Source organism: Giraffa tippelskirchi, chromosome 4, assembly GCF_054371585.1.
Source record: "Giraffa tippelskirchi isolate mGirTip1 chromosome 4, T2T-mGirTip1v1.2.pri, whole genome shotgun sequence".
Classification (NCBI taxonomy): domain Eukaryota; kingdom Metazoa; phylum Chordata; class Mammalia; order Artiodactyla; family Giraffidae; genus Giraffa; species Giraffa tippelskirchi.
In genome coordinates this window covers 173,701,744-173,716,436 of record NC_137278.1, presented here as the reverse complement: position 1 = coordinate 173,716,436, position 14,693 = coordinate 173,701,744, and the positions used below count along the sequence as shown (strand labels likewise).

The 14,693-nt window shown below is 37.9% G+C and overlaps 1 protein-coding gene across 15 annotated transcripts in view; it reads left to right on the top strand.

Annotated features, from left to right (window-relative positions):
- BICD1 (BICD cargo adaptor 1) overlaps positions 1 to 14,693 on the top strand; it is a 236,829-nt gene that overhangs the window by 202,697 nt on the left and 19,439 nt on the right. For 4 of the 15 annotated variants that reach the window (XM_081591573.1, XM_081591574.1, XM_081591575.1 and 1 more), the window contains exons 7-8: positions 1,782 to 2,099; positions 3,058 to 3,251. In XM_081591573.1, the coding sequence (XP_081447699.1) occupies positions 1,782 to 2,099; positions 3,058 to 3,251 (512 nt within the window). Of the gene's footprint in view, positions 1 to 1,781; positions 3,030 to 3,057; positions 3,252 to 4,351; positions 4,372 to 14,693 lie in introns of those variants that run through there. The other 11 variants (XM_081591588.1, XM_081591586.1, XM_081591587.1 and 8 more) reach the window with 5 other exon arrangements.

The following is a 14,693-nucleotide window of genomic DNA, read 5'->3' as shown; positions in this document are numbered from 1 at the left end:
TTATTTTTAGACTTGAAATGATTGTTTAAAAAGTATTGATTTAAAAAAAAAAGTATTGATTCGGTGGTTTCAAAATCTTGAGATGTTCAGTATACTGCTGCAGTTTCCTTTTTGCTGTCACAATTCAGTGCCAAAACAAAAATAATTCTATATTTTATGTGATGCAAATGGTATAAAATTCAAAAAGCATAACTATGGTTATGCTTTATTTGCAGATTTGATAAATTACTTGCATGTAGCTGATATAAATGTAAAAATAAATCCTGAGCCCTAGAATCTGTCTAGCTTCCTTTTTGTGTCAGGAGAGAAAAGGCTCAAGCTCATACTTTTTGATCGACTCTTGGAAATGGCAATGAGGAGGCTAAGTGCCTAAGAGACCACAAGGGTATAGGAGAACTGAAGGGAACTGACTTCTTGGTCTGAGCACAGAAGAGTTTGCATACTTCTGGCCTCTATGGGGAGGTAGGGACAGAATGGAGAATGGGTTTCATGCATAATGCCTCCCTCTTTGAAAAGAAAATCAAAAAAAATTTTAAAGGAACATATAAAGTCTCGATCTGGCTTATATAAGAATTATTACCCCAAAATAATGTATTCTCAAAGAAATTTGTTTTTTCAGGTTATTAACTGCCTACTCCATTGTAATTTTTAAATATTGCTATCTAACCAAGTAAAATAAATCCAGGGTCCTGAAATCCACATGTTCTTTTACTAAGCCCTGATTTTTCTTATAATATTCCTACTGTGCTTCTTGACATTCAGTGTTAAAAAATAATGAGACCCACCTGGAGCTCAAGTTCTTTCACTACAAAGTCTATTTTTTTTTAATGCCATAAGTCTTGTGTTAATTTCAAAGTTTATACAATACATTTGGTAACTCCAGAAAGTCATTAACTATCTTCTGATTTGTGAAGAGTGTTCTTAGTGGGTAAATAAACTCAGAAAAAGCTCTGAATAATTGTGTGAATAATTCTTCATTCCAAATGTACATGTGCTCAGGTGTCACTTTTGGTGGAAAAAAGACCACTGAGCTTTTCCTCCTGGTGCAGCAGTATCAAACCTGAACAAAGTCAATTATATCTGTATCAAACTGTCTGCAGATCTTGGTCTTCTCTGACACCTATTTATCATTTGGTTGGGAAATCATTGAAAATACTCAGGTTTCTAGTTCAGGCAAATCTGCCATGTTGAAATCAGTAGCAACTATAATCTGAACTCAGAAATATAAATAAACTACATGTTTTCTTTACAAATATTGTTATTCTTTTGTATGCTAAAGGCATAGACTATAAAATTATTGTAACACATCTACGATGCTGTGTACATTACCTGAGACTTTACTGTTGGTTTTTCTGCATCATGGAGCAGCCCTCGCAATAATTCTGTCTCTAGAGTTTAAGATACCGCCTGTTAAGAATGTCCCTAGGACTTCCCTGGCAGCCCAGTGGTTAACACTCTGTGCTTCCACCGCAGGTGGTCCTGGTTCAATCCCTGGTGCCCTGGTCAGGGACCTAAGATCCTGCATGCTTCACAGCAAGGCCAAAACAAAACAAAAAGAATGCCCCCATATGTACTTCATTGTATAGATGAACTATCAGTTATTGAACCTGCTCTGTTTCCAACTTTCTACTGTAATAGATTACTTCTATTTTATTACTTGCATTGTAATGGAGTTACTTCCATTACTTCCAAATTCCAGTAAAATTCATTACTTTCAACTGAAGCTCCAAGTTTAACTGCACAAAGATTTTCTCTTGACCACTTTTCTGTTGTGGTTCTAGATGTGATGAATATGTCACACAGTTGGATGAGATGCAGAGACAGTTAGCAGCCGCAGAGGATGAAAAGAAGACTCTAAACACTTTGTTACGAATGGCTATCCAGCAAAAACTCGCCCTGACCCAGCGGCTGGAGGACTTAGAGTTTGACCATGAGCAGTCCCGTCGCAGCAAAGGCAAACTTGGAAAGAGCAAGATCGGCAGCCCTAAAGTAAGTGGGGAGGCATCAGTCACCGTGCCCACCATAGACACTTACCTCCTGCATAGTCAGGGCCCACAGACACCCAACATTCGGGTCAGCAGTGGCACTCAGAGGAAAAGGTATGCATGCAGCGATCTTCATAGTATGGTGCAGTGGCCAGATTTTAGTTAACTGCAAAAATTAATGTGCTCTTATTGTGGAGGATGGAGGAAGGGAAGGAAGGGAAAAAGTGGGAGTGGGTATATAAGTGGTCCTTGCCAATGTTGGTTTTTACAAATTAAAACCTTTTGATCATTGTGTTTATTTGTTTCTGTCCCCCACACCCCATCTCTTGGTTAACCATAATATACTTTTCAAGTGTCTGTTAACATTTTTGCTGTTCCTTGTATGCATAAATATGCCTCTCCCTTACCTCCAACCTAAAAATTGGTAGATGAAAAGTGGATATTAAGAATGAAGCTATGTTTTACGTGGGTGATGATTTGAATGGTAATGGTGCTGTTTACCAGCTTCTCTCTAATGAGGCAAAAATATGAATGTGTTCTCTTAGGGGAACTTTTGTTCATATGCCGAAAACTGATGACCGACTGAAAGGAGATGTCTCTATTTCAGTCAAATAGAATGGAATATGTATAGTGTTTTTCTTAAAAGCAGGTTTTTATGCTTTTTCTTTTGGTATGTGAATATTGTTTAAAAAAATCACTCGTAAGGTTATTAATGGCTTCATTTTATGACCTTTCTCCAGAGTCCTGGAAGTTGAATTACTTACCCTGTATTTTTCAGTTAATAGTGAAATTTTATTTTAGGAGATTTCAATTAAGAATTAAACAATACAAATATTTTCTGTTTGTGGTTCAAACTGACTAACTATAATAAATCTCTTTTCCAGTATCCAGTACAATTTCCAAATAGGGTTGTATCCTGGTATGGAAACTAAACATTTAGTGAAAATCTTGATTTACTTGTTAAAAAAATTAAATGCCAATATAAATAATGTTGTCACTGGTGAGGCTTTGAAAGGTAATTAAAGTAAAACTTTTTTGTTTCCTATATGTATTTTCTTGGATCTCCTGCAAGACAATTTTCACCTTCCCTTTGTGATCAGAGCCGTCCCAGGACTTCAGGGGCTTCCTACCTACAGAATTTATTAAGAGTTCCCCCTGATCCCACCTCCACAGAGTCATTTCTTCTGAAGGGCCCCCCTTCCATGAGTGAATTCATCCAAGGGCACCGGCTCAGCAAGGAAAAAAGGTTAACCGTGGCTCCACCAGGTAAACATTTTTTCCTTGGGTGCATGTGATGCAAATGATGAGTTGAACAGACCAACTCTCCCCTTCCTTCCAGCTACTCACACCCACCCATCCACACAGTCTAACTTTGATGATGATAAATTCCTACTGTTAAAGTGAAAACGCCTTTGTACTTTGCTTCCTGTTTCCTTTACTCAGCCAGACAGTCATTTCTTAGGAGTCTCCAGGCACTTCCCTTTTTAGCAGCCAAGGATGAAAAATGAGAGGTGGAAGGAATGGGATAGGTGAAGGGAAACTAGCAACAGGCACAACGCAAGACACACAGTCCTATTTGCAGTTTGGTAGCTCCTAGCAATTCTTTCTTGGTCAACTTTTGTCATTTTCTTCTGATCATTTTTAACATAAATTTCAGTCAAGGGAGCCATCTTTATAAAAAGCTCTTTGGGCTGATCTCCTTTTGCAGTGACTCAGAATGTCTTCTCAATTATAGAAAATATAAAAGTAAAATCCTCTTAGGTTTTGCTTCTCAGGAACATTTAGGTCTTAATATAATGTTCTTATAGTTTGTAAGCCCTTATTGATTTGTGCTTAGCAGCATGCTCACAACTTACTTTAGCTTCACTGTTTTGCATTTTTCTAATATTTTTTGTTTTTTCTCTGAAGGGCCTCATTTGAAAATATGACTTCTGGCAGATAAACATCTTTCTTTTCGGAAATACCTGCATGTTAACTATAGGTCAGAGGTAGTGCACTTGAATTCTGTGAAACAAAATAAGCCCAAAGGCAGCTGTTTATAAGGCTATCATAAGGAATAAAATATTAAAAACTAATTCTAGTTAGTTGTCAACAGTTAGAAATTCAAGAGATTTCACTGGGACAGCTGTATTTCTGGCCTCCCTTGAATGATCCTGGCAGCCTTAAGTCTGCATTCATGCATGTCAGCAACCTGCTGCAACTATGTAGTGGCTGCTGCCTTTAAACAGGGCAAACTGCAGTTTACCACAGGTCCCCTCACTGCCAATTACATACACCCAGCCTGCTGCACTTGTTTCTGTTGTCATTTAGCCCCTAAGGTAACCTTTGAGTTTGTCACCTTTGCCACAAAAAAAAATTTTTTTTAGTTACTTCAATTTTACCTTAATTCCTTTTTGGAAACCTCAGCCTTTGGATCTCTAATACCGTACTTCCCTTATCTGATTCATGAATCAGCCTACTGATTAGGATTATTAAAAGATATGGTATGAAAATTTATAGTACAAGTTAAACATTCTAAGAATGTTTGAGGACATAGGAGTGTGATAAGGAGTTGGAGGAGATTAACAGCCAAAATGTTCACCTAAAACAAAAAGCTAGACTTCCCTGGAGGTTCCTCCTTTCCTGACTCTTTTGCTCTTGGTTTAGACCCCTTTGGAAGGTACCTTGAAGTATATGTGAGTCACCAAGGTGGTCCTGATTCATCAGAACACCTAAGTTAAATAAAACCCAAAGATCTTGTTGTGTTCCAACTGGACCTAGTAGCATTATTTTCTAGAACTTAGAAAAGAAATTCTGTGATTAATAAGTAAATCTATTGTATTTTAATTTTTAAAGTGACATATCAATAATATTAAAGTAATAATAAATATTAATAACAGCTATTTTCATTTTGTATATGACTATTTGATCCTTGTTTACATTAATATCTATTTTACATCATAGTCATTACATTGCAGAAACCACTAACAGATATAAATTTTTCTGTTACTATCTAGTCTTATTTTTATTTTTAAAGGTTGTATCATAAATTTTGTTTCAGATATTATCATTGCATTAATCACCACTTCCTCTCTTGTTAACCACTGAGATGGTTTTCCATTATTTATTGTAAGATGCTGTTAGAAATGTCATGCATTCAACTTCTCATCTATTCCATTCTTTTCTCAAGAGTGAGATCACTGGGTTAAAAGTATGAACATCTTTATGTTTTTTGCTCTATTTTGATGTTCTGATGTGATGTCCAAAAGGGCATATCAATGTACTGAAAGTCTTACATTTTCCCCATTTTCACACATTCTGAATCTTTCTGCTACTGTTAGTCAGAATACATGAATGAGAATACTATTTTGTGGCCTGAAAGTCTTTAGTTTTAAATAATGAGAAAATGCCATAGACCTTAGAAATGATTGCTATATACAAGATGAGATATAAATAATGTGGAGTTCAGGATCATCATTAGGCCAGAAAAGCATTTTAATTACAACTTAGCATATTGATAAACCTTATATTTTAACCATTTATTTGAAGTTAAAATAATAAAAGTATGAAGGAAGTAAATCTGTTATTATAGCCTGAAGAATTTTCAATCTTATATCATGGAACCAACCAGATTAGTCCTTAATAAATTCTTAGATCAACCCAGCAACATTTTCTAAAAGGTTCTGTTTAAATGAATAGAAACTGATTAGCCATCTACACCAAACTGTAGCTTCTAAAAATATTTGCATTATTGACAATACATATTTTTCCTAGAATCAACATATTGGATAAGGCATATTAAACGTTATTTACAATGCTTTTACCATATAAAATGTTTCATTAAGCTGAGGGAGGGAAAGTATGCCATTTATATCCAATCCTATGTTCTATGCAAGAATATCTTAAACTCATGGCAAGTAATGGGTTTTATGAGTACTTTTTATTCTTGAGTTTAATGTAAATTTTTGATTATTATAGATTTACTTGCTGCTAACAATCTATATTCATCATTTTAAAAGGACAATTTCCTGTTAACTTACCAGAATTTTTTGATAGGCATTGTTTTCTAAAATGTATTTTTAATGTTTTCTACAATATATTTTTTAGTTTATTTTTTAGGTGATTTTAATTATTCTAGTAAGTCGATATACAGATTGTTTCTATTGAGGATCATTGAAAAAAATTAAATCAATGTAAATGATATTAGTTTAATTTGTTTTGGATTCTTCGGTTGAGGAATTGCAAGAGATGTAAATCTAATGTAAATTTTAAAACAGAACATAGAATATTATTTACCATATATAAGGAATATTTACAAATAGATTTCACTTCTATGAGACGGTTAGCAGAAAACCCCATCTTCTTCAAGGCACAATTTCTCAATTTCTGCAAAATCAAATCTAAAATAGGGCATTAATTTTCAAAATTAGTAGACTGTTTTGTGCTAATTTATAAGTACATTGTTATGATTGATTTCTAATATTAGTAAAACTTTGTGGAGGAAAATTCTGGCTATGGCTCAATCTCTGCTACCTCAGCTCCAGAAATTCTAAAGTTTCTGGCTGTGACTTATTGACTTTCTTTCTCCTGACTTATCCTTATCCAGCATACAAATTTCAGCATCCTCCCCTCATGTAGCTTTGAAGAACTTGAATCAAAGGGTTTCCTTCTGATATCAACAAGTTTGCAATCAGACAGCAGATAGTATTTCTTCATAATATTAGTGGTTATTTTGTAGCCAACATTTCATCTCAATGTCTTAACTATCTAGGTCTATATAATTAATAGAAACCTACAATTTAATCAATAATTAAAATCAATCTACCAGAGTATATGAAAGGAATCTATTCAGATCATAGGCCAGAGATATTCATTTCTGTGGTAAAGACCTAACTGCGTCATTTGTACAAGTGAATTAGGTTCCTGGATCCAAGTGTGGCATGAGGGGAGGGAGAAGGGAGTGCTTTAGCACACCAAGCAGTTCTTTGATACCAGCTGGTTGCCATAGGATTCAACTCAATTCTGACTCCGTCTACCTGGAGATGGCATCAGATTCCACACACTGAGGACTCAATCTGACAAGATTGCCCCACACCCTCATTCCCACTTCTTAAGCCAGTCAAAAGCCTGGGCTATTACATGTGTCTCTGATCCACCACTGTAGATTGGAGTTCCCATGACCCCTCTTTAGACTCCAGACGCCAGTCCAAAGTCCAGGTTGTTTCCTTACTTCTGAAAGTAAACCAAAGGTTCCCACGACCCCTCTTCAGGTTTAATTAATTTGCTACTTCCTCAATCACTGGTTTATTATTTATTTATTTTTTTAAAAAATGTAACTCAGGAACAGCCAGACAGAAGAGATTTGTTGGGCAAGAAACAGGGAAAGGTGCCACAGTTTGCCTACTCTTCCAGCATGACACTCCTCCCCTAATCTCCACGTGTTCACCAACCCAGAAGCTCTGTGAACCCTGTCCATTAAGATTTCTATGGCGGCTTCATTACAGAAGCATGAGTTTGATTAAATCATTGGCCATTTGATGACTGATTCAACCTTCAGGGGTTGAAACTGAAAGTTCCAACTCTCTAATTCTGTGGTTGGTTCCCCTGGCAACCAGCCTCCACCCTTAGGTGGGGTCCTAAAGTCATCTCATTAAAACAGCAAGAGACACTTTTGTCATTCTTAGCACTTAAGAAACTCCAATGTTGGAGCAAGCGACTTTTAATTTCATGACTGCAGTCACCACAGCAGTGATTCTGGAGCCCAACAAAATAAAGTCTGTCACAATTTCCATTGTTTCCCATCTATTTGCCGTGAAGTGATGGGACCAGATGAAATGATCTTCATTTTTTGAATGTTGAGATTTAAGCCAGCTTTTTCACTCTCTACTTTCCTTGCATCAAGAGGTTTTTTAGTTCCTCTTCACTTTCTGCCATAAGGGTGGTGTCATTTGCATATCTGAGGTTATTGATATTCCTCCCTGCAATCTTGATTTTGGCTTGTGCTTCATCCAGCCCAGCATTTCTCATGATATACTCTGCATATGTTAAATAAGCAGGGTGACAAAATGCAGTCTTGATGTACTCCTCTCCCAATTTGGAACCAGTTCATTGTTCCATGTCCAGTTCTAACTGTTGCTTCTTGACCTGCATGCAGATTTCTCAGGAGGCAGGTAAGGTGGTCTGGTATTCCCATCTCTTGAAGAATTTTCCACAGTTTATTGTTATCCACACAGTCAAAAGTTTGGCATAGTCAATGAAGCAGAAGTCGAGGTTTTTCTGGAACTCTCTTGCTTTTTCGATGATCCAGTGGATGTTTGCAATTTGATCTCTGGTTCCTCTGCCTTTGCTAAATACAGCTTGTACATCTGGAAGTTCTCAGTTCACACACTGTTGAAGCCTAGCTTGGAGAATTTTGAGCATTTCTTTGCTAACATGTGAAATGAGTGCAATTGTGCAGTAGTTTGAACATTCTTTGGCATTGCCTTTCTTTGGGATTGGAATGAAAATGGACCTTTTGCAGTCCTATGGCCACGGCTGAGTTTTCCAAATTTGCTGGCATATTGAGTGCAGCACTTTCACAGCATCCTCTTTTAGGATTTGAAATAATTCAACTGGAATTCCATCACCTCCACTAGTTTTGTTCATAGTGATGCTTCCTAAGGCCCCCTTGACTTCACCTTCCAGGATGTCTGGTTCTAGGTGAGTGATCACACCATCATGGTTATCTGGGTCGTGATGATCTTTTTTGTATAGTTCTTCTGAGTATTCTTGCCACCTCTTCTTAATATTTTCTGCTTCTGTTAGGTCCATACAATTTTTGTCCTTTATTGTACCATTCTTTGCATGAAATGTCATCTTGCTATCTCTGATTTTCTTGAAGAGATCTTTAGTCTTTCCCATTCTAGTGTTTTCCTCTATTTCTTTGCATTGATCACTGAAGAAGGCTTTCTTATCTCTCCTTGCTATTCTTTGGAACTCTGCTTTCAAATGGGTATACCTTTCCTTTTCTCCTTTGCCTTTCACGTCTTTTCTTTTCTCAGCTATTTGTAAGGCCTCCTCGGACAACCATTTTGCCTTTTTGCATTTCTTTTTCTTGGGAATGGTCTTGATCGCTGCCTCCTGTACAATGTCACAAACCTCCGTCCACAGTTCATCAGGCACTCTGTCTATCAGATCTAATCCCTTGGATCTATTTGTCACTTCCACTGTATAATCAATCGTAAGGGATTTGATTTAGGTCATATCTGTATGGTCTAGTGGTTTTCCCTACTTTCTTCAATTTAAGTCTGAATTTTGCAGTAAGGAGTTCATGATCTGGGTCACAGTCAACTCCCAGTCTTGTTTTTGCTGACTGTATAGAGCTTCTCCACCTTTGGCTGCAAAAATATAATCAATCTTATTTCGGTATTGACCATCTGTGATATCCATGTGTAGAGTCTGCCCTTGTGCTGTTGGAAGAGGGTGTTTGTCATGACCAGTGTGGTCTCTTGGCAAAACTCTATTAGCCTTTGCCCTACTTCATTTTGTGCTCCGAGGCCAAACTTGCCTGTTACTCCAGGTTATCTCTTGACTTCCTACTTTTGCATTCCAGTCCCCTCTGATGAAAAGGACATCTTTTTTGGGTGTTAGTTGTAGAAGGTCTTGTAGGTCTTCATAGAACTGTTCAACTTCAGCTTCTTCCGCATTAGTGGTTGGGGCATAGACTTGGATTACTGTGTTATTGAATGGTTTGCTTTGGAAACAAACAGAGATCATTCTGTCATTTTTGAGCTTGCACCCAAGTACTGCATTTCAGACTCTTTTGTTGACTATGAAGGCTACTCCATTTCTTCTAAGTGATTCTTGCCCGTGGTAGTAGATATAATGGTCATCTGAATTAAATTCGCCCATTCTGGTCCATTTGAGTTCACTGATTCCTAACATGTCAATGTTCACTCTTGCCATCTCCTGTTTGACCACTTCCAACTTACCTTGATTCATGGCCCTAACATTCTAGGTTCTTATACAGTATTGTTCTTTACAGCATTTGACTTTACTTCCATCACCAGTCACATCCACACCTGGGTGTTTTTTTTTGCTTTGGCTCCGTACTTTCATTTTTTCTGGAGTTATTTCTCCACTCTTCTCCAGTAGCATACTGGGCACTTACTGACCTGGGGAGCTCATCTCTCAGTGTCATATCTTTCTGCCTTTTCATACTGTTAATGGGGTTCTCACGGCACAAATACTGAAGTGGTTTGCTGTTTCCTTCTCCAGTGGACCACGTTTTGTCTTAACTCCCCACCATAACCCGTCCATTTTGGGTGGCCCTCCATGGCGTGGCTCATAGTTTCATTGAGTTAGACAAGGCTGTGAGTGTCCAGGAGTCTCCAGCAGAGGCGTGGGTCAATAGTGGCCTGCTGTAGGGTCAGGGGCACTGAATACAGTTCTTGTACAAATCCCTTTGAAGGAGGTTGCCATTACCTTCATTATTCCTTCCATAGTTTGGCCTGAGGACAAACAACAGAGAGGAAACACAGCCCTGCCCATCACCAGAAAATTGGATTAAAGATTTACTGAGCATGACCCTGCCCATCAGAACAAGTGTCAGTTTCTCCCACAGTCGGTCTCTCCCATCAGGAATCTTCCATAAGTCTCTTATCCTTATCCATCGAGGGCTAATGTGTTACAAGGAGCATAAAATGTGGCTCAAGGTCCACTGGAAGTCAAATCTTCTGCCACTTTGGACCTTGTTGGTTCTAACCAGTTTTTGTCATGTCCTATGGCTATGTTTCTTTTAAAGGTTGTAGATCAGTCCTGGTTGTTCATTGGAAGGACTGATGTTGAAGCTGAAACTCCAATACTTTGGCCAGCTGATGCGAAGAGCTGACTCATTTGAAAAGACCCTAATGCTGGGAAGGATTGGGGGCAGGAGGAGAAGGGGACGACAGAGGATGAGATGGTTGGATGGCATCACCGACTTGATGAACATGGGTTTGGGTAGACTCCGGGAGTTGGTGATTGACAGGGAGGCCTGGCGTGCTGCGGTTCATGGGATCGCAAAGAGTCGGACACGACTGAGCTACTGAACTGAACTGAACCCTGCCCCCTTCCCTCCTGTTTTACAACCAAATCAAAGATTGGGGGAAGGAAAGATTTATTACTTGCAGCAAGTAAGAATACTAGGGATCTTGCCCAAAGAAGTGTCTCCCTGAACAGTAAAATTGAGAAAGTTTTAAGTATAAGTGTATTCATGATGGGGTTAGATTGAGCCCAAGCTTTAGCTGGTTGAAGTCAGGAGGGTCAGAAAAAGGTCAACATCATCATTCCTTAGGTTCCAGTTGATCTGGTGGTTGAGTGCCCCAGGCTGATCTTTACCATTGACACAGATCTGGGAGTGTCCTTACTTCTCTTGCTTGATAACAGGCAATGTTTCTGCATTCTTTAGTTTCCTTAAGATGTTAATTACTGAGACTTGTTCAAGGCCTGGCTTAGATCACAAAATGGCTTAGGGCAAAAATGGTTTCTCTTCTGTCAAGAAAGCTGTCTTGGTTCTCTTTCTCTTCAACCTTCCTGCCCTAACTGCTTACAGCAATACCTGAGATAAAGAAGCAACTACAGAGTCTAATAAAATGTGAGATGAGAGGTGGCAGAGACTCAGCATGGAAACTGTGAGGAATATGAATGTTTGCAAGTGTCTGAAATCAGAGAGCTTCAACTGTCTGCTAAAGCCAGAGTGTCCTGTGTGCATGCAACCTGCTCTAACTGCTCCTTCATCCTCTCGTGGTTTGTCTGTGGAAGGAGCTTGGCTAATGCTAATTGAATTGACTTCCTGAACTAACAGCCTCACTGGTTTTTTGCCTAAAGTGTGTTTATTCTCTATAGAGGCTTCTCCATTTTTGTGTGTTCCACTTCCCCATATACTTTCTTTGTCCACAGGATTCATTTATTGAAATAGCAGGAGTGAACAGCATTCTGTTGAAACCTGTAACCTTTTAGGGTAGTATTTGCTTTTAACACAGCTTCTGCAGAGTTTTTCCTCCACAGGAAAGCTTGGGCGTTTTCTCATGCTAGAGCATGTTGCCCTTAGTTTGGAATCTGCTGAAACAAAAATTAATTCAAAAATGCTAATTCACAAAATTATCAACCATATGTTTAAAAATACATTTTTGTATCTTGCTCCAATGTATTATGCAATCAAAAATTTGTTCAGATTTCCAAGTTTTAGTGAATCTTGTATGCTTCTTGTTGTCGTTCAGTCCCTAAGTTGTGTCCAACTCTTTGCGACCCCATGGACTGCAGCATGCCAGGCCTCCCTGTCCCTCACCATCTCCCAGAATTCACCCAAGTTCATGTCCATTGAATTGGTGATACTATCCTACCATCTCATCCTCTGCCGCCTTCTCCTTTTGCCTTCAATCTTTCCCAGCTTTAGTGTCTTTTCCAATGAGTCAGCTGTTTGTATCAGGTGGCCAAAGTAGTGGAGCTTCAGCATTAATCCTTCCAATGAGTGTTCAGGATTGATTTCCCTTACAGTTGACTAGTTTGATCTCCTTGCTGTCCAAGGGACTCTCAAGAGTCTTTTCCAGCACCACAATTCAAAAGCATCAATTCTTTGGTGCTCAGCCTTCTTTATGGTCCAACTGTCACATCCATACTTGACTAATGAAAAGACCATAGCTTTGACTATATGGACATTTGTCGGCAAAGTGATGTCTTTGCTTTTTAATACACTGTCTAGGTATTTCACAGCCTTCCTTCTAAGAAGCAAGCATCTTCTAATTTCATGGCTGCAGTCACCATCCGCAGTGGTTTTGGAGCCCAAGAAGAGAAAATCTGTCACTGCTCTCACTTTTCCCCCTTCTATTTGCCATGAAGTGATGGGACCAGATGCCATGATCATAGTTTTTTAATGTTGAGTTTTAAGCCAGCTTTTCCACTTGCCTCCTTCACCAAGGAATCATGTATGCTACAAGAGTATTTTCTTTCTTCTTCTGGGTTAGCTTTGATTCATTGCACAGTGGAAATGTGCACACCATCAAATTTCAATTCTTTCAGTATTTCTTCAAGTAGCAATTCCATTTTGCAAGAAATCTTTCCGTATAGAATGATCTTGGGTTGGAATATACAAAGAATGTCATTGGAGAAATATATCTCGTCTTTAGATTCTGTCCATATTTGTGATGACAGATATTGTTGTTTAGTTGCTAAATTGTGTTGAACTCTTTTGCAGCCCCATGGACTGTAGCCTGCCAGACTCCTCTGTCCATGGGACTCTCCCAGGCAAGAATACTGGAGTAGGTTGCCATTTCCTTCTCCAGGAAATCTACCTGACCCAGGGATAAAACCCATGTCTCCTGCATTGGCAGGCAGATTCTTTACCACTGAGCCACCAGGGAAGCCCATAATGACAGATACCTAATGGAAAACCTAAAAATATAAGAATTTATTTCATCTTTCTCAAATAGCTCTGTATTTGCTTTGTTTAGTTAAATCTCAAATATCCTCCAATTTAGCTGAATGTTTTGATTGTCATCCAGATAACTAGTTTCATATAAAAATATTTTGGAATTTTAGGATTTTTTTTTCCCTTCTTTACTTTTTCTTGCAAAGAGTTTAAACTAGATGTATTTTTATACCAGTTTTGAAATTGTGTGTATAAATGCACAAAATTTATAAGTTTTCTGATCCCTTGCCTCACTGAGTCAAATTAGCTGCTTATCCCTCTATGCCTCACTACAGATAACACAAAGTTTGTATTAAAAACGAATTCCTCTATAAGTCTGTAAGCTTTTGGGCAGAAACCTTGTCTCTTTTAATCCCGAGAATCTTCCACTGTACCTGGCACATAGTAGGCCCTCAATTTGTTGGATAATTGGTAATTAATCCAAATTTTCTACAATATCTCAAAATATACAGCTTTATTGTGGTTTATCATCTCTACATGTAATTCTTCATGTACAGAAATATAGTACACTTCAGATGTGGTTTAAAGTAGGTGATGTAATAAAGATCTATATAACAGTTGCATTTGGAAAATTTTCAAATGAGTTATTCATTTCTCTTACTGTTTAATTTAGGCAGCATATGTATCATTTAAAGGTTCTTAATTTGGTTGTTTTAATATATTATGCCTAAAAATCAAGGCAATTATAAGAAAATACTCACTTTTCTTGGCTATGCCCCACAGCATGTGGGATCTTAGTTCCCTGACCAGGGATTGAACCCATGCCCCCTGCAGTTGAAGCACAGTGTCCTAACCACTGGACTGTCAAGGAATTCCCCTGAAAATATTCACTTTACAGAGCAAAAATGTATGAACCCATGTAATACACACCAAAAGGCTGTATATAAATACATAGGCTTTCCTTACTTATTACTTTCTCTTATTCCATTTTATATGTTTTATATTTTTCCAGTATATTTTTTCAATAGATAATGGTTATTCAAAATTGAAAAGGTATAATTACAAAAGGGTATACAAATAAAAGTAGTTCTCTCTGCCACAACTGTGCCCAGCCAAACTTGGGTATCCTTTCAGAAACAGTCTGTACATATACAAGCAAATATATGTAAATATATGCATATATAATCACATATATGTATTTTATATATGCATTACAATAACATTGGCACAACCACAGACATCATTATGCATGCTATTGTTTTTCACTTAATCTATCTTGGCTTTTTTCTCCTTTCATATTACTATTCATCTTTTTTTTAACTAGACGTCTGGAGAAGGAAGAT